General features: G+C 50.8%; 1 protein-coding gene across 29 annotated transcripts in view; it reads left to right on the plus strand.

Annotated features, from left to right (window-relative positions):
- The first annotated feature begins 220 nt into the window (after positions 1-220).
- RIC3 (RIC3 acetylcholine receptor chaperone) overlaps positions 221-20,135 on the plus strand; it is a 50,748-nt gene continuing 30,833 nt past the window's right edge. For 14 of the 29 annotated variants that reach the window (XR_001298561.3, XR_001298562.3, XR_014814475.1 and 11 more), the window contains exons 1-3: positions 1,898-2,050; positions 16,965-17,191; positions 18,099-18,174. Coding sequence is in view for 4 of the 29 variants with exons in the window: in XM_003129394.6 (XP_003129442.4) it covers positions 1,927-2,050; positions 16,965-17,191; positions 18,099-18,174 (427 nt within the window). In the remaining 25 variants the exon portion in view is untranslated. Of the gene's footprint in view, positions 1,532-1,897; positions 2,051-16,964; positions 17,192-18,098; positions 18,175-20,135 lie in introns of those variants that run through there. The other 15 variants (XR_014814485.1, XR_014814489.1, XR_014814493.1 and 12 more) reach the window with 4 other exon arrangements.

Raw genomic sequence — 20,135 nt, forward strand, 5'->3', positions numbered from 1 at the left:
AAAATGGGTACATGATAATATTTCTTCATAAAGTTGGCAGGAGCATCAGTTGTTATGAAACGTAAAATACCTGAAACCTAGGAAGTGCTCAACCAATTGTAGCACTACTGATGTCAATGATGATGGTGCCTGAGTGATGCCAATAAGACAACCACCTGACTGCAATAACCGGGGAACTAGATTTGGAGGATATCAGCTGGCTCTTGACCAGACTCCCACCAGTCCTTCTTTCTTCAGCCCCACTCCACACCTCTGCCTTTAAAGGAATGCGGCGCCTCCCCTTCCTAATGCTTCATAGGTTCTGAAGGCCAACTATGCTTCTTAGAGTAGGCTTCTTTCTGTAGGCACCTCACTTTTTAAAAAAAGAAATGCTATCAGACCTTACATACTTTATTTGCTTTTTTTTAGGACTGCACCTGTGGCATATAGAAGCTCCTGGGCTAGGGGTTGAATCGGAGCTGCAGCTGCCGGTCTACAGCAGTGTGGGATTTGAGATGTATCGTCGACCTACGCCACAGCTCATGGCAATACCAGTTCCTTAACCCACTGAGTGAGGCCAGGGATCGAACCTGCAGCCTCGTGGATACTAGTTGGGTTCTTAACCTGCTGAGCCATGACTGGAACGCTGATACTAGAAAATTTTACATTGCATATGTGACTGCCTTTGCGTTTCTGTCGGATAATGTTGCATCTTACAACATTTTGACTTTGCTGCCATGCTTTCTCCCATTCTCTTTAGCCTTGTAGTTAACAGTTAATCTCTTTATTTTCATTTTTGTGAGGTGTCTGGAGAAAGCAAAGATAAATGCGTGTGTTCCATCTGCCCTGTTTGACCGGAAGTCATGGCCGTGCTTCTCAGAACCTAATTCTGCTTACATTTGCAGCCTTAGCACTTGTGTCCCGTCCCGGCTCTATGGTCTGACCACAATGAATCACTAACAGTTTTGGGAACATACCAGGAAGCTTCGCATCTTCATGCCTTTGTTTCCTTTGCATCCTTTTCCTGGAATACCCTTCTGACTCCTCCCCCCCGCCTGCCTAGGAACTCGTTCATCAAAAGCTCTGCATTTCACCTATTCTCAGAAGTTTTTCCTGATTCCTCCTCTTTTCAGCTGAGTTGCGTGCTCCAGAGTCCAGAATATTTCCTGCATTTTGTTTCTAAATCTGTCTACCTCACAGGGAACTCATCTTATTCATCAAACTCTGTTTTAGGCTTTGATACCTAGGAAAAACCAAAAGAATGCTTATTAAACACATGCATAAAGCTAGTAAGGGAGACTGAGGGGATACGGACGAGGGAGAGGCCAGGGAAGGTCCATGAAGATAATACTTTTCAGCTGTTTTAACTGGTGGAGCAGCTTTTAACAGGTGGAGATGCATTAGGCGTCTTCCAAGAGAAGCAAAATTCCAGGAGAGCAAGGACTGTGTGGGGAAACAGCAAATGACCTAGAGTGACCGCATCGCCAAGACGCGAGCTCGCAGGCCTTTCGGGCACAGGAGGCAGCCTGCCCGTCGTTCTGAGGACACAGAGGTGTGTGAGGGCTCGTAAGCCGGGGAGAGCTTCCAACGCCCTCGGGCGGCAGGTGGAGAAGGGGCGTGGGCGGCCTGGGCGGGGCGCTCCCGGGGCAGCGGAGGCTGCGGTCTGGGCGGGAGGCTCCGTCCGGAGAGCGGGCTCAGACGGCGCGAGCGGCGGTCGTCTGGGCGGTGGACCCCGGGAGGCCTGGGGCCGCGGGCCGAGGGTCTGGCTGCAACAGACGAGCCGCGCGGGCACCGCGCATCGCCCCGCGCCGCGGGCTTGGGGGCGCGGCCGCGTGTCCCTCGCGCGTCGCCGTCCGCGCCGCCCTCCGCGGGGGAGGCGGTGGCCGCGGCGCTGCGGTTCCGGTTCCGGTTCCGGCTGGAGCGGGCACCTGCGGCGCGGCGGCGGCCATGGCGTCCTCCACGGTGCGCAGGGTGGCCCTGGCCTCGGGGCTCGTCCTGGCCGCGTCGCTGCTGCTGCCCAAGGCCTTCCTGTCCCGCGGAAAGCCGCAGGAGCCGCCGCCCGCGCCCGAAGGTGAGCGCGGCCGCCTCCCCGCGCGCAGGCGGAGCGCGGGGAGCGCGGGGAGCGCGGCTCGGGGGGCTCCGTCCCCGCGGCGGTGGGGGGCAGCCGAGCCCCGGGTTCTCCCGGCACCCGCGGGCCGCCGCCCGGACGGCCCGTCCCGACCTTCCGCGGCCGACCGACCGGGAGCGCGCACCGGCTCGCGGCCCCTTGCCCTTCCCCGAACCCGCCTAACGCGGCGGGTCGCCGTCCGCTCGGGTGCTTCGAGTCGGGGGGCTCCTCCCTTTGGGGTTTCCGCCTGCTTTCCGCCGTGCTTTTGAACGGAACACTTGGAAGTGGCATTGCTGCTTTAACTCGTCGTGCGCTCGCAGTTTGGTGTTGGGTGCTCACTGCTTCAGGCTCTTTTTGGTGCTTTTGTAAATACAACTTGAAGGTTTTAATGGTGTGAGCCTCAATTGCTGAGATGAACAAAGCGTTTCTCTTCCCAGAGGTATTTATGTCAACCCTTTGTTATTGACGCGATGCATGTGGTGGTTAAAAATCCAGCCAACGGGTTGCGTTCTGGGGCCTTTACATGGGCGAGTGTGACCAGTTTGGATGCCAAGGGCTGCGGAAGGCACTAGCACAGTTCTTCGTAGGCCACGAGGTTCCCGTAACGGTCTCCTGGGAACCACCCGTGGAACATCCTCCAGGCGTGGTGTTCGGGTCTCGGGGCGTCCTCCCCGATTTCAGCCCGCTGGCCGCTGGACAGCTCCTTCGGGCCGGAAGTTCGCCTCCCTCCGGCGCAGCCGCGGTTGTAAACAGTGCAGAGGCGGAGCACCAAGCTCTGGGGTGGAGAATCCCATTTATAGAACTTGCTCGATAGTCTTGGTGTTTGTAAGGCTGCCTGGGGGAGACGTCTCAAAAAAGGGAGGAAAGAACAACTCTCAGGTGTCTGGTCTTCTTCTCCTGTCTCATTACGAACCCCGAAAGGTGTAACTCCCTTTGTCTGAGGATATTGTCCGAACTGAAGAAGAGTACGTTTGTGGTGATGCTGAGCAGTAGAGCTTCGACTAGAGTAGGGTCTTGCCACCTTGAATTCTCATTAGGCCGAGATATCTTGAGCGCCTTCTGTTCGGTGTGGGGGAGACGCCCTTCTGATGGCGCACAGAGAGGCGAGGAGACACGGCTTCTTCTCAGGAACTCAGGTGCCGAGAGTCAGTGTTCTCATCTTGGAATCTTCGCGCTTTCCGTTCTCCGTATCACCTTGATTCCTGAAGTGCGCCTTCCTTGGCTTCCTTCTCCTCCCTCAAGTTCCAGCTCAGAAGGCGTCTCGGAGAGACTTTCCCCAGTGACCCCAGCTGCAGTAACTCTGCGCTCCCATCGCGCCCTATTCAGTCCTGTTATTTTATTTTCTCTGCTGCAGGCGTTACTATGTAAATGACGTTTTCTTAGTTGCTTACTCATTTTTTCCCCTCCACTCTCTAGAATGTAAGCTGCCGAGGGCAGGCACTTTGTCGTGTTTACCAGTATTCCTCTAGCAGTTGGCATCTAATGGGCACTCAACACATGACTTTTAATGAATAAGATTATGAGGTTGTTAATACTGTGACTTCTCTTTGTGCATTAATTACCACCGTAGTGTAAACTAGGCAAAAACCGTCCTCGACTGATGTGTTCCAGTAATTGCAATTTTCTAGCTGAAATCTCTGGCTTGGTACACTGACGTTTTGACAATGGTGACTCCTAACTATCATGGGTTTATATACGTGACTTTCAGAATCTGATGGGCATTTGGGGTTTTGATTATTATGGATAATGCTGCTGTTACCGTCTGTGTGTAATTTTTGTGTGGGTGTATGCGTTTGGGAAATGGGAGCGTTTTAATGTGGCTGGAACATTTTAATGTGAGATTTCTGGTTCATGTGATTCCTGTTTGAGCAGTTTTAAGGGACGGCTAGATTGTCCAGAGTGGCTGCACCGTTTTACATTCCCACCAGCAGCAGGCGAGGGCTCCCTGATACTTGCTGTTGTCTGTTTTTTCATCATAGCCATCCTAGTGGGTGTGGAGTGCTGCTGTCAAGCTGTGGGGTTTTTTTGGTTTGTTTGGTTTTTTTTTTTTTGCATTTCCATGATGCCTAATGACACTGATGTCTTTTTGTGTGTTTATTGGCTATTTGTATATTTTTTTGAGAAATGTCTCTTCAAACTTTTTCCCATTTTAAAACTGGGTTTCTTGTCTTTTTATTGTTGAGTTGTAAGAGTTCTCTGTGTATTTCAGGTTCAGGTCCATGGTCAGGTACCTGATTCGCAAATATTTTTTCCATCCAGTGGATTTTCTTTACTATCCTGATGTTACTCTTTTAAGAAGAAGAGTTTTAACTTTCGATGAAATCCAACTTATATATTTTTTCTTCTCTTCTGCTTTGGTGTCATCTCTAAAAAAAAAACTGCCAAATCCAAGTCATGAAGATTTATGTGCATGTTTTCAAGTTTTATAGTATTTACTCTTTAAAAAAAATTTATTTTGGAGTTTCTGCTGTGGTGCAGTGGTAGGAGTTCCCACTGTGGCTCAGCAGTAATGAACCCAACTAGTATCCATGAGATGAGGTTCCATCACCGGCCCTGCTCAGTGAGTTCGGGATCTGGGGTTGCTGTGAGCTGTGGTGCAGGTTGCAGATGCGGCTTGGATCCCACGTTGGCTGTGGCTGTGGTGTAGGCTGGCAGCTGTAGTTCCAATTCAACTCCTAGCCTGGCAACTTCCATATCCGGGCAGGTGCAGCCCTAAAAAGCCAAAAAAAAAAAAAAAAAAATTGCAGTGTAGTTTATTTACAATGTTGTGTTAATTTCTGCTGTATATAACACAATGATTTAGTTATACATATATTCTTTTTCACCTTTTTTTCTGTTACGGTTTTATCGCAGGATATTGACTGTAGTTCCTTGTGCTATGCAATAGGACCTTGTTTTTATCCGTCTGATATATAATGGTTTGCATTTGCTAATCCCAGACTCCCAATCCACCCCTCCCCTACACTCCCTCCCCCTTGGCAACCACAAGTCTATTCTCTATTTCTGTGAGTCTGCTTTTGTCTCACAGATAAATTCTTTTTTTTTTTTTTTTTTTTGCCTCACCCATGGCATTGGTTAAACCCTCACCACAGCATCACAGCACCAGATCCTTAACCCACTGAGCCATGAGATACCTCCATTTGTGTCGTATTTTAGATTCCATGTGTCAGTGATATCATAATGATAATGTCTCTTTTTGACTTATTGCACTTGTTATGATAACCTCTAGGTCCATCTGTGTTGCTGCAAATGGCATTATTTCATTCTTTTTAATGGCTGAGTAATATTCCATTGTATATACATACCGCATTTTCTTTATCCGTTCCTCTGTGGACAGGCATTTAGGTTGTTTCCATGTCTTGGCTGTTGTGAACAGTGCTGCAGTGAACCCTGGGGAGCGTGTTGTTTTGAGTGGATAGTTTTGTCCAGCTGTATGTCCAGGAGAGGGATTTGCAGGATCACACGGCCAAACTCGATTTTTAGTTTTGAGGAACCTCCATCCCGTTCTCCATAGTGGCCGCACCGATTTACAGTCCCACCTTCAGTGTAGGAGGGCTCCCTTTTCTCCACACCCTCTCCGGCGTTTGTTATTTGCAGATTTTTTTTTTTTTTTTCCCACTGTACAGCAAGGGGGTCAGGTTATCCTTACATGTATACATTGCAATTACAGTTTTTTACCCCACCCTTTGCAGATTTTTTAATGACGGCCCTGCAGGATTCGGGAGGTAACTCTTCAAGTGTCTGTTTTGCATTCGCCAGATTAAGAAGCACATTCCAGGCAGAGGGAATGCAGAGCAAAAAAGCAATACCCCGAGCCTCGAAATAGCCTGAGGGCTGTGAGAGATGAGACCCGAGAAGTTGGCAGCTGCTAACTTGTAAAGATTCTCTTCTGCCATACTTGAGGAGTTTGGATATTATTCTCAAGACAGGGGAGGCCACTGTAAGTGTATAGGTAGAAGAGAAACAACCAGTGTGGTTTAGAAAAGACCCCTTGGCAAGAGTGAGGACGCTGTGCTGTGAGGATTTCTTCAGGGAGACCATGCAGCTGTCCACGTGAGACCCCGTGAGCGTCGGTGCGCCCGAGTCTTTGGCCTCACCAGTTAGGATTCTCAAGAGAAGTGAGAAAGTTCAGCTGAACTGTCTTAAGTCAAAAAGAGGAGTTAACGCCTAGTGCAAATGAGAAGACCCTGTGTTAGAACTGGCCTCTCGTGTGGTTTGATCTGGAGATTCCCAGTCTCATCAGAGCTTCTGTCTTATTTTCTGTGTCCTTCTCACTCCAGGCTCCTTCTCGGGTTGACGCTGTCCTGTGACTTCTCTCTCTCAGTCACTTGCGGGGAGAGACGGTTTCTCCTCTTAGAACTCCTCCTTTGCGCCCATCGCACTCTTGCCCTTCCCCACCCCCAGTGCTTTCCCAGTAATTTCAGGTGACACCTCCACCCATCCCTTCACCGCCTGAGTTAAGTGACTTGCGGGGTTCTGGGCACACAGGACTTGCTGATCCAGCCCTGTGGGTGGAGAGCGGTTCCCAGAGGGCAATAGGGGGGCAGGAGGAAGAAGGAGTAAGTGGAGCCCAGGAGACAGTCACCTGTGGGTTGGAGGGAAGAGAACAAGTCTAAGAGGCGCTTTAACGGAGAAATGGAAGGCGACAGAGGTGTCTTGAGTTACCCGGTTTATGGGCTTGGGCGAATGTGTGGAGGGGAGGATGCTGAGTTCAGGAGCCTGCAGAGGCGGTCAGGGAGGTCAGAGCAGGAGACAAGGCGGAAGAGGACGTCCCTCGTGGGACGCGGTTGCAGGCATCTAAGGTGGCCTCTTAGAGGGCGAGCAGGAGCAGGTGTAAGCCAGTCAGCTCACGGAGGAGCCGCCTATTGAACCCGCCGCCTTTTAAAATTTCTCTCCTTCTGTTAATGTGTCCTGGGGATTGCTTTCGATTTTTGGCATTTTACTTGCTGACCTGACTGTATATTAGAATCTTAAACTTTTTTTTTTTTTTTTTTTTTTTTTTTAAGGGGAACTGCTCATCTAGGTTTTGTGCATTTTTTTCTTCTTCACTTGATGTTTTGGAATCAAGTGTAGAACTTGATCGTCTTCCCAGTTGTATTTTATCCATTTATATTAATTCTAGCTTCTTGACATTTTTAAAGAACATTTGTTCAGGGCATTTGTTTACCATCTCTCAGCTCTATGCCATACTTGATTTTTAAAAATCTTTTTTGGTAGAGACCTTTTCAACCGCAAGCCGAAGCGGGGCAGTGAAGTGACCCACTGGGCTTTTGCTTCAGCGGCCATCCTCGTGTGCCCTTCATCCCTCCTCCCGACACGCGATTATTTTGACGCCAGTCCCAGACATTAGGTCATTTCATCCTTAAATACTTGCATGTACCTCTCTGAAAAATAACAGTCTTCTTAAACGTAGCCACGATGTCACTGTCACACCTAAAACCAGTTGTTCCTTGACGTCAGTAACAGGCAGCCAGCGTTCAGATTTCTCCCAGGGCCTTGTCGTCTTTGTCACGGTTTCACCCTCGACTGTGACCAAGTCTTCTCCACCAGTCAGGTCATTTTTCAGGTGCATCGGTCATGTGAACCGCTCCCAGGGTCGCCCGGTCTGTTCGCTGGAAGCTTTCGCCGGGAGCCTCTGGCCGCTTCCCACGGCCTGCTGGTCCGCCTTGGCCCTGGTCTGCCTGCCCTCTTGCGCCCTCCAGCCTTGCCTCCGCACAGCAGCCACACGGGCGCTGCTGCAGCACAAGGCTCTCCCTCCACAGAACCTCCCAGTGGCTTCCTGACTTGCTCAGATGGGGAGACGAAGCCCGTGCCTGCCCCCCGGGCCCCGCTCGACCCCTTCCCCTTCTCTTGTCCGCTGCTCTCCTCTCCCTGGCGTCCCCCGGGCTGGCTCCTCGCTGCTGCCTGAACGAGCTCCCCGCGCGAGGCCTTTGCGGCTGCGGTTCCCTCGGCCTTCAGGGCTCCTCCTCCGTAGCCTGAGCCTTGCCTTCGCCCTCTGTGCGTTTGCGCTCAAAGGACGCCCTCCGAGCCTTCTCTGGATGCTCCAGCTGAAACCCTCACTCCCCCAACACATCCTATCCCTTTTGCTGCCGCATTTTCTCTTGTTTTATGCTCTTTTCCCACTTAGAGCGTAGGCTCCACGAGGGTAAGAACTTTTTGTTTTGTTCACTGCTGTATCTCTAGCTTTCAACCAGGCCTGCACATGGTAGCAAATGGGTGTGTGTTACCGAATTGAGGAAGTCGTGGGTTGAGCGAGTGCAGGAAACCCGCTCCTGGGATCACGGCTGCTTCTCTCGCGCTTAGAGCCCATTGCATCGCCGCCATCGCCACCTTGGTTACGTACGTGGTTGTGCCATCCGCGTGATGGCCTGTTATGACTCTGTAAATTATATTCCTAAAGAGTTTTAGATGACGTGGGAAAATGACGTGCTACAAGTGAAAAGTAAAGATGCATTCACCAGAAAGAAACAGGTAACACGTTAGCCCAGGTGGTTTCTGCCTGGTGGTTGTTATTTACACTTTTTGGTACTTTCTCAGTTTTCCATAGGCATGCATTTCTTTTACAATCCCACATTCACTCTAGCAAAAAAGAAAGTGGGGGGGGGGGATCCTTTTTAGAGTTGAGCCAAAGAGCTGCAGTGAGTTCACTTCTCTGTAGTTGGAAAGTCCGCTGCTCAACCTTCACTTTTTGCAGACTGAAGCAATAGTTATCTCTTTCCGTTTAGGCAAGACTCCCCTTTGCCTGTGTGATTTCTGAGAACAGTCTTTAGCTCTGTGATCTGGTTCACAAGTCCCCCCGGTCGTCCTGATAGAAATTATTTAGTGAACAGACTTGAACCCATCCTCCCCACCCACCTGGAACTTTTTCTCCCTCTGGGATTGTCCGTTCTCTCCCATTTAGCCCCAGTTCACAGCCTGTACAGAGACTATGGAAGCAAAATAGTGATTGAGAAGTTCTGCTTTCTCAGCATCGCATTTTCAAACCAGGCAAATTGCCTTTCGCTCTGAAATGCCCCTTTGGGCGTTCCTGCTGTGGCTCAGCAGCTTGAGAACCCAGCATAGTGTCTGCGAGGTTGTGGGTTCGATCACTGGCCTTGCTCAGTGGGGTAAGGATGCCGCATTGCCGTGGGCTGTGGTGTAGGCTGAGGATGCGGCTCAGATCCAGTGTGGCTGTGGGGTAGGCTGGCAGCTGTAGCTCCATTTCCACCTCTAGCCCAGGAACTTCCATATGCTGCAGGTGTGGCTGTGAAAAGAAAAAACAAAATCCCCTTTCGCTAGCCTTTCTGCAAACCTTCATTTTCTCTGGACCTCAGCCTCCTCGCGTGACTCTTGCTATAGTCTTGCCACTCTTTTATGCTGTTTGCTTCTGTGTCTTTCTGTTCATTTTTTCTCCTTTTAGAAGAGCTACCAGTACGCCCACTGTTTTCCTCTGCCTTTCCTACCTGCTCAAGAATTTTTGAAATGGCCACAAGCAAAAATGCCTTTTAAGAGCTTTCTGTGAGTGCCAGGCCAGCTCACAAGCAGCACCAGGCCAGCTTCTGGACGTCAGAGGCTGCTTTGCTTGCTCTCAGCTATTATTTGTAGGTTTCAGGCAGCACTAACTGCAATTAGATAGAAGTGGCATAGTTCATCAACTTTCCAGATGACGCCAATCCAAGTCAGGAACTAATAAATACAATCTTACATAAAAAATTAACCTCCCCCCACCAAAAAAAAAAAAAAAAGTTAGGCAGAGATGATACTTGGTGGAGGATGTTAGCCGTTTCTGTGCAGTCCATTCAAGTGGAGGCTCTAAGACACATGCATACAGCTCTTGAGTAAGGCCGGGTGTGCTAAGTGCAGTGGACGCAGTTCCAACCGCGTATTCGAAGCAGTGAGGACGGCAAGAAAATGCTTAGGGAGGAGAGGAGCCTTTGGCCTGGGCTTGGAGGATAGGCTGGATTTACGTTACGGAGCTGGAAAAGCACAGTGCTTGGAGGGAGCAAAGGCCGGGAGGCCGGAGCCCCCAGGGCGGGCTCAACGCCCTGGTCTGCTGTGGCTGCATGGAGGTACGAGATGGGAAGGCAGCGTGAGCCGTCACTTTGGCGCTGGCCTATGGAACTCAGCTCGTAGGGAGGGAATTTGAGTGGGGCTGGGTGTTTTGTGCATGTTACCTTATGCACCCTGTAACCCCGTGCACGCCGCTGCCAAGTGGATGTGTCCTGGTGGTCATTTTACCGAAGCGAGCGTCGGGAGGGTTCACTTCCGCTTCAACAGTTCAACGCGCCGCTGGGCTCCTCCCTGCGTGGGAAAAGCAGGTGCTCGTTTTACTCCCTCTTCCGCCTCCCGCCGTTAGTGGGGACCTCCGAAGGCTTTTGGTGGAGGAAGTGGCAAGGTCGCTTAGGATTGCACCGAGGCCGCGGCTACTCTGGTGACAGACAGTCCTGTCCCGTGTGCAGTGTGTGGGCCACCCCCGGCTACGCAGCCTGGCAGCACCTTCGGCAACGGGCGGGATGAGCTGGGAGGAGGCGGGCCGACAAAGGATGAAGAGCACGTCGGATTAAACAAACAGGGGTCAGCCGAGTGGAGTGGAGCCGGAGGGGTCCTCGGGGGAGGAAGAAGCAGCTGTTAGCGAAGCCTCCCCTTGAAGTAACGCTGGTGGAATCGGCCCTAGGACCTGCTCCGCATTCAGGGAGGCGCTCGCGAGTCTTAAAGGACTGGCCTGTAAGACCTTTCCTGTGTGGTGGCAAATCAGAAATGTAAACACCTCCAGGTCCCTATCGATTTATTTGCCCCAAGACTGAAACGCGGCAGGTGCCTAATGTTGCTTTCGGAAAGCGCTTTTGTTAACAGCCCTAGAATTTTGTTTTTGTTTTTAAAAATAGGGATGGATATTAACAAGGGAAAGTAGAGCTTCACTCTGTAAAATCCATTAAGTTTTTAGTCAAGCTTAAATGATTTGCTAAGTGAAATTTTAATAATTAAATAAACCTAAATATGGGGAAAGCTTTCAATAAACAATTGGGATTTAGTCAAGTCCATTTTATAGAATACTTAAGTACATCTAGAGATAGGGAACCAGCTGTTTTCTATTTTGGAAGGTCTGCAATTTTAATGTTCTCATATCTTTAATGTTCTGATCTCTTTAGCTGTTTTCCTACAGCGATTTGTTTTTCTAAACCCACAAATCTTTTTTGTAATGCAGCTATAAAGTAGAGCGTTCGTGATAGTAAAAAAAAAACTCCAGAAATAACCCACATGTTCATCAGCTTCATGGTGGGTAAATAAATTGTGATGTAGATACACAGGGAGATGCTGAGTAGCAGTTTTGAGTGGGTGAACCAGAGCTGCAGGTATCAACGTGGATGCATTTCTAGGCCAAAATATTGATCCCCACCCAGAAAAAGGCAAAAAAGGGACGTTAGAGAAGCATGAGTGGAGAATGATACCATAATATAAAATTTTTTAAAAATGGTGTTTAAAATGTACCTAACACAAAACCTTTCATTTCAACCACTAGATAATACAGTTGAGAGGCACTGAGGCTCTCTGTGGACTTGCCTATGCGGGGCGTCTCACATGAGTGGAATCCCGCAAGAGGTGGTCGTGCGGGACTGCCTCTTTCCCTCTTGGCACCATCTCAGAGTTCATCTGCACCGTAGCATATGTGTCTGTGCTTCTTCTTTTTCTTCTTTTTTTTAGGGCCACACCCACGGCATATAGAAGATCCCAGGCTAGGGTGGAATTGGAGCTGTAGCTGCTGGCCTGCACCACACACAGTTCACAGCAACGCCCTATCCTTAACCCACCAAGCAAAGCCAGGGATTGAACCCGCGTCCTCATGGATACAAGTCGGGTTCCTTACTGCAAAGCCACCCGAGGGAACTCTCGTAGGTCCATTTTCTCCACATCCTTCCCAACACTTTTTGTCTTTTCTATGCCTGCACCCACGGCATTGGAGGTTCCCAGGCGAGGGGTCTAATCAGAGCTGTAGCCACCAGCCTACACCACAGCCACAGCAACCCCAGATCCGAGCCGCTTCTGTGACCTACACCACAGCTCATGGCAATGCCGGATCCTTAACCCACTGAGCAAGGCCAGGGATCGAACCCACAACCTCACGGTTCCTAGTCGGATTCGTTAACCACTGAGCCACGATGGGAACACCCAACACTTTTTATTCTCTTTGGTTATAGCTACATTTCCTTGATGGCTGCATGTTGAGATGATGAAAAGATACTGAACATCTTTTCATGTGCTTATTGGCCATTTATGTATCTTCTTCGAAAAATGTCTAAGATCTTTTGCTTATTTTTAATTGGGTTGTCTTTTTATTGTTGAGTGTTCAAAGTTCTTAGTTTGGATTCTCCACCCTTATCAGATACATGATTTGCACATGTATTCTTTCATTCAGTAGGCTGTCTTTGCCTTCCTGATGGTGTCCTTTGTAGCACAAATGTTTTAAAATGTGAAGTCCACTTAATTCTTGCTTTGGTTGCCTGCACTTTGGGTGTCACATCTAAGAAAACCGCCCAAGAGTTAAGTTTATGTTTTTTCCTAAGAATTGTATGGGTTTAGTGCTTATATTTAGGTCTCTGTGTTAATTTTTAGAAATTTAATATGGCGTGAGGTAGGAGTCCAGCCAGCTTCATCCTTCTGCTTGTGGCTGTCTTGTCCCCAGGGCGTTTGAGAGACTAGATGACTTTTAAGCTGCCTCTGCCAATTCTGTGATGCTTTGTTTCTGTTACTGTCTAAACAGGTGGGCGTCGAGATGTCCTTTTCCCGAGAAGACATGGTGTCTGAAAACAGGGATCGCCCTTGGTCTTAGCAGTTCATCCGGGGTTCCTCAGTTGCTCTCAAGTCGAGATCCTCCTTTGACTTTTGTGATACTGGTTTGCTTCTGGTCTTTGACCTGCTCCACAGTCTTCTCTTTCTGTACCTAAGAACACATCTCTCCAGCCTTTTAGGTCTGGGAGAGTTGTTCAGTCAGCCTGGTTTGAATTAGCTCTGCCGCTTTGGTAGCACACCTACCTACAGTCTAATAAAAGTGTCCTCAGAGTGTGCCACCAACACCTGGAATGGAACCTGTGGCACGTGGGTCCTGGGTCTTCTCCCGCACGTGAGCCCTCCCAGTTTGTCTCGTCATCTTCTCCCAGTCTCTCAAACCTGCCCTGGAATCTTCTGCCTCTGCCGCCCATTCATCATTCACGGCCGCTGACCCTTACTTGGTAAAGGCCGGCCCGGGCCCTTCCTGCCTCTCTGGGCGAAGCCAGCCCGCCAGGCCCGTGCATCTCGGAGCTGAATGGCCTCTGCTGATGGCGCACACCCTGACCTCTCTGTCAGGTCCTGACTGGACGGCTGGGATGACGCCTCCCAGACACCCTGCCCCGAAGCCCTTCCCTGGTCAAGCTCCTGAGACACAGTGAGCACTTGCCTCTGCTCTCCTCTCCTCGGGTCACTTCCCTGAAGGGATTTGGCGGTTAGCCTTATCTCCTCGCTGTGCTTATTCCTTTGTTTTCTTTCTTTCTTTTTCTTTTTTTGTCTTTTTAGGGCCACTCCCGCAGCATATGGAGGTTCCCAGGCTAGGGGTTGAATCGGAGCCCAAGCTAGGGGTTGAATCGGAGCCGTAGCCACCAGCCTGCACCACAGCCACAGCAACGCAGGATCCGAGCCACGTCTGCAACCTACACCACAGCTCATGGCAATGCCAGATCCTTAACCCTCTGAGCAAGGCCAGGGATCGAACCCACAACCTCATGGTTCTAGTCGGATTCGTTAACCTCTGCGCCACGACGGGAACTCCTGTTTTCATCTTTTTTTCTTTGCACACTTCCCTCTTTCCTTCGGGTGTGCCTTCGCTTCTCTGCTGCTCCGAGTCTTGCTCCGTTACTGGCTGATCCCATCGGACTCCTCTCTCCTTTTTTTTTTTTTTTCCTCCTCTTGAATTCCTTCAATACTTAGACATTTGGTTTGTGTAGCAATAAGATCAGTGACGTCCTGTTCCCTTCGTTGCTGTTTGTCTTGGCCATGCTTCGCTGGAAAACATCTTTCCGTGTAGGAACCACTGTTTGTTTTCATTTGTGGCTTTCCTCCTTTCCTACACGCGGCAGAGTCCCACACCTGAGAGTTGTCCAGCAAATCGTCTTGGCTGCCAGAGCTATAAAAGTTTCGGGGGGAGATAGGTGATGTTTAATATCTTCATCATTTTTCAGTTTTAGAGATGCAAAGTCATGCCTTTTATGCCGCTGCTTGGTTTTAATTTTTCATGTTTTGTTTCAGGTTTTGAAATGGTCTTTTTAGCACGGTAAGACAGAGTTCAACACCTCACTACAGATGCTACATCTCGCTTACTGAACGCGAGTCGCCCAGTTTGTCAGATGCGCTCACAAGCTTCTGGGGTTCTGATCGAAGTGCGTTATAGCCCCAAAGCCAGGATAGACCATTTCCCATATTGAGCTCCTTGACGGTGTCCTAGCAAAGTGGTCCCCAGCCCCCCGGGGAAGGGGTGGTGGCCTCGTTTCCTTCTGCTGTCTGGGCTGATGCTGCTTCTGCCTATTTACTCTTAGAAAGAGGCATTTCTTTCCATCATTTCCCTGTCGTCTGAAGTCAGGATCAGGAGGAAGGGAGATTCCTGAGTGGAGGCTGGCCGAGGGAGGATACAGCAGAAGCAGCTCCCAGGCGCAGGGCTGGCTGTCTCACCCCTGCCTGCCTACGCAGCGTCTGTCTTACGTCAGGAGCAGAGAATTGACTTAAAGACGCTCCTCCGTTCAAGGCAAATGATGCGGCATCGTCCACACGTTTCCTTTCTTCCTCTGCTATTTCTTCTCAACCCTTTAGCTTCCGTCCACATGCCCATTCATGTGCACCCTCTGGTGTGTTTGTCTTGTGTTCCTGCACTTACAGACGCGCGTGAAACATACGAAGTGTAATTACAGTGTAATTGCAGCTTGCTTATGGTATTCGGGTTTTTTTTTACTCCACGCTGCACTTTTTAGGATGTGTTCATGTTGCTGTAGGTACAACTCAGGTGTGTTTTCTAAAAGCTACACCAGATTCTGTGTTTGTATCTAGGAGCTGCTTCAGGCTCTCTGCTACATCATCATCGAGTAAGCAGTCTCACCCAGGTCTCTAAAATGCGTCGTTCAAACCCAGTAGAGAGAGCCTCATTTGAGATGTCCCTGGGCTTACCCACAGGCCGTAGACATGCTTGCTGTCACCAGGGGCCGCTGGCTCACTGAGCAGAAGGGCTGCTCCTTTACCGTCTGAGCCGCCGCGGGAGGTTCTTGCGTCTGCACGTCTTCCCAGTGCCTGCTGGCAGCCCCCGTTCTACGTTTTGCGCTTCTGGGAGGTGTAAGTGCTACCTCATGGTTTTACTTTGTATTCCTCTTGTTGGTTTTACTTTGAATTTGATCTTTATGTACTCTGTACATACCTGTTCGCCATTTGAGCTCATATCGATTCATACCTTTTGGCCATTTTTCAGTTGAGTTTCCTCCGAGGTTCTTATCACATTGTAGGAATTCCTGGTCTGTCCTAGAGATTTAATCCCTGTGAGTTGTAGATGTTGCCGAGGCTTTTCCTTGCCGGTCCTCTTTCTTGATTCTGTTCGTGGTATTCCTTGGTGAACAGCAGCCCGTGACGGCGTCGAAGTTAAATCCAGCGGGTTTTCACTGTTGTCCTTTTAGAGTCCGACGCTGACGTCTCTCTGCGCCTTGCTGTCTCCTGCTCTCTTGTGGCATCTCCTGATGGCTTCTCCACACTGGCCTGCCACATGACCTTTTCGAGAGAGGTCCTTGCTTTCTCTCCGTGACCCTTAGGAGGCCTGGCGTTGGCGTTAAAGACTGGCCGCTCCTGGCGGAGGGAAATGGATGGCCCGCCCTTCCCGGCCCCGCTCCTCCTCTCCCAGGCCTGAGCCCCCGGCACCCTGTTTGTAGGTACGCGTCCTGCCCGCTCAGCGACAGCTGACCGGAACGGCCGACACCGGAGCAAGCCCAGTGCTCCGTCCTCCTGCGAGGAGTTTGGAAATATGACCAGTCTCTGCTGGCCTCTTGAAAACGGGCCTGGTGAGGAGTCTGGGGCTGGGCAAGTTCCTCTCTGTTGGCGGAGAAGCTGGAGAAGGTGCCCTGCAGAGAGATGAGACTGAGGAAGCTACGCACAGAGTCGGGGGACAAAGCCCTATAGTCCCACAGACGGCGGGAGCGGGGCCCGGGGGGAAAGCCCTGTTGTCCACAGACTGAGGCGGAAAGCGGGAGACAGAGCGTGGGCGCAGCTGCCTTAGGTCTGGGTCCTTCCAGTTTCTGGCCGTTTTCTCCTCTGCGACCAGAACGCACTCCCTTATTTGTGTTTTTTAGGAGTGTCTGAGGGCTCCACAGACTCCAAAGTGCACGTTTATTTCTTGTTCTCAGATAAGAAGCGGCTCCAGACGGTTCTCAGGCGGGGGGCGCTGACAGTGGAGGCCTCTGTGCCACACGGTTTGTTCAGGAACCCGTGGCTTCCAAGTTCTCCCGGGTCTCAGCATCCAGCCCGCAGAGAGGGGAGGAACTCGCCCTTCAGCACAGGGGACGTTTCATCGGCCTTGAACTGGCCCCTGGTGTTCACATTCCTTGTGCGGCAACTCAGTCCCGTGGCGCATTTAACCACATGGGACGCTGAACAGTGTCATCTGCCTGGGGACCCAAAAGGGAGAGAAAACGGGTGTGGGCAGCAGCCAGAGAGGCCACATTGTCTTTACTGTCCGGCGGTGTTCCTGTGAAGCCTCTGTGTCCTGGGGTCAAGTTCCTGGTTTTCCTTGAGCTGTTGTGTGGCTTCTGTTTTTTGCATCTCAGTGCCTGAGGTGTTTTCATGGTGGCCGTGTTTCAAATAGTGGAAGAGCTAAAGATTCATTCATTTGTTTTCTCAGGGAAGTTGGGTCGATTTCCACCCGTGATGCCCCATCGCCAGGCGCCCTCAGACGGCCAGACGCCTGGGGCTCGTCTCCAGAGGTCTCACCTCGCGGAGGCCTTTGCAAAGGCCAGAGGATCGGGAGCAGGCCCTGGAGGAGGAGGTAGTGGAAGAGGCCTCATGGGGCAGATCATTCCGATTTATGGTTTTGGGATTTTCTTATATATACTGTACATCCTGTTTAAGGTAAGTGAAGTCGCCCTGGTCATAGGACGTCAGCGAAGGCGTGATATCGCCGTAGCAGGTGCCGTCGTCGGCATGAAAACCCCTTACAGTTCAGAGCCCTTTCGCTGGTCCGTCACCTCTTTCCTCCTCGCCTCCCCTGCATGAGGTGCTCAGGATGGCTGTCACCTCGGCGTCACAGGCGCGACAGTCTGCACCCAGAGCCTGGGCGCTTTGCCCAGGACTCACCACTGAACATGCAGACCCAGGACCTGAACCTGAATCCTCTAGTTCCTAATCCGCCGAGCAGTAAGATCCAAAGCCCACCCTCCCCCTGCCCGCCTGGCTCCAATTCTCTTTTTTTTTTTCTTTCTGACTAAGCACCTTTGCAGGCTGCAAAGGCATGAAGACGTTCTAAGAAGAACCTCGTTAGTTTTGGCGCAGTGGTTTCCCGCTGGCCTCCGTGAGGCCGAGTAATGACTGTAGCAAAAGCACTTTGTCCTTCTGTCCCGCAGGTGCACGAGGTGCTGTTTTTAGCATCCGTTGTAGTAATTCTCGTGAAACGAAGGCTGAGGTTTCCTAGCTATGCGGAGACGTGGTCCTTTTAAAAGCAGACTCCCACTCAGCCTCCACGTCCAGGCAGGCGTGGGCCGCCCCAGGCCCGGACCCTGACACTGGAGGCAGGAGGTGCCGTTGGCCTCCTAACTAGAGTCGGAGGGGACGTCCTTCGGGCCAGGCGGTCCGCAGGCGGCCAGGCTGGGGCTCAGGCGAGGCAGACGCCCTGGAAAGACAGTCCCTTTCGGGGGCCCTGATGATGGTTTACTTGGGAACCTTTTGATGGCATTTTTTTTTTTTTCATTTAATATGAGGGGTTCCATGACGTTGAGGTTCTGAGCTGCTGTTGATGTGCTGTCCCTCGTTCCCTCCTCAGCTCTCGAAGGGGAAGAGCCCTGCAGAAGACCGCAGATGCTCCACTGCCCCCCCGGGGAACTCCCACAGGAAGATCAGTAAGTGCCCCGTGCCGTCCATTCACGTTTCGTCGAGTCAGAGAGTAACCGCACAGCCAGAGGGACAGTCTGTGGCTGTGTCTTTAAAGCATTTCTCAAAAGTTGTCCCAGATTAATCTGATGCCATTTTTACTTTAGCTCTAGGGATTCTCAAAAGTTCCGTATTGATGTTGGACTTTTAAGGGAAAGACAGTTATAAAAGCGCGAGGCCACCAGTTCACTGTTTTACATATTAGCAAGTGAATGTTTTCTGCTTGGAACGGGTTACTCCTCATTCCAGACGTGAGGATATTGGCAGCCAATCTCTGCCACGTCGAGGAAAACCCAAGCAGCACGTCCACGTCATTGCCCAGGTCAGCTGGAGGTCCAGGGCCGGGCGTGAACACTCGTGACTCTCGAGACATGAGCGTCCAGGATTCACTGACCAGCTGGAATATTCTGTGCTCTCTGGGGAAATCAAATGTGTATGGCATGGCCCTTCCCTCTGAGAATCCATAGTCCCGGATGGATGTCAGAAAAAACAACTTGGGAAGGTCCTCTGTCTAGAAAGAAGGGATTTGGCGGCAGCCTTGTGGGAGCTCAGGTGTGGCTGGCAGCCGAGGAGGAGGGCCTGTTAGGTAGGGCGCTGGCACAGGACGCAGCCTGGCAGAGGGCGGCTGTGGGGAAGAAGGCATGAAGAGTCGGAGGGTTAATTCATAGTGTTGAAGGACTTGAAGGCCAACCACCCTGTGGATCCGGAAGCCTCATCTGAGGGTTTTTTTTTTTTTTTTTTTTTTTTTTTTGTCTTTTTGTCTTTTCGCCTTTTCTAGGGCCGCTCCCCCGGCACATGGAGGTTCCCAGGCTAGGGCTCGAATTGGAGCTGTAGCCTGGCCTACACCACAGCCACAGCCACACCAGGTCTGAGCCGCGTCTGCGACCTACACCACAGCTCACAGCAGTGCTAGATCCTTAACCTACTGAGCATGCCCAGGGATCGAACCTGCAACCTCGTAGATGCTGGTCAGATTCGTTTCCACTGAGCCACAGCCGGAACTCCCCTGTTGTGTTCTTCATTGAGACAGTGTCTAACCAAAAGTGACGCCAAATGCATAAAATTTTTTTTAAAAGATTTGTGAACTCTTTAGAGAGTAGCATACTCTGTTCCTTGTCACATAATACATTTAAAAAGAAAGAGGAAAATAAAATGAATTTCTAAGAACAGCCCTTTTATAACATAGTAGTAGCTGTATCAGTTTCCTGTGCTTCGGTTTTGAATCATATGGAAATAAAAACAACCTGAGCATTTATGTGGCACAAATGTTAACTGTATGCATAAGAATTTGCTGCGGAAGTGCTGAAAGGCCTTTGACATGTTGCATGTTATAATGACCCTCGGAACACATCTGCCTGGAGCGATACTCGGGTGTGAAACAGAACTAGATTATCCACATAACGAGCAGCAGTTTATTGTCCTGCTGCCCCGCGGCTGGTGTCACGGACCTCGCGACTTGTGTCTGATGCTCCGCTCCGAGGCTCTTCGCGTCAGCTTCCGGGCACGTGCTCCTTTCTGACCTGTGCTGGGAAAGCTGCTCTGGGAGTCCGGTTACACCACCCACTGCAGGTGGCTGGACTGGAGACCCTGGGCATGAAGGTCTCAGCCCAAGTTCCGAGGAACACCTTGGTTTTTTTTTTTTTTGTTTTTTTTGTTTTTTTTTTTATAGGGCTGCACCCACGGCATATGGAGGTTTCTAGGCCAGGGGTCTAATCAGAGCTGTAGCCTCCAGCCTACGCTACAGCCACCACAACGCAAGATCCGAGCCTCATCTGCATCTGCAACCTACACCATAGCTCATAGCATTACCGGATCCTTAACCCACGGAGCGAGGCCAGGGATCGAACCCTCAACCGCATGGTTCCCAGTCGGATTCGTTTCCGCTGGGCCACGATGGGCGCTCCAGAAATTACCTTCCATCCGTGTTTTC

The sequence above is a fragment of the Sus scrofa genome, chromosome 9, assembly GCF_054392235.1.
Source record: "Sus scrofa isolate SSC_HxYL_T2T_F1_AM1 chromosome 9, Sscrofa_HxYL_maternal_Yorkshire_Landrace_v2.0, whole genome shotgun sequence".
In the NCBI taxonomy this organism is placed as follows: domain Eukaryota; kingdom Metazoa; phylum Chordata; class Mammalia; order Artiodactyla; family Suidae; genus Sus; species Sus scrofa.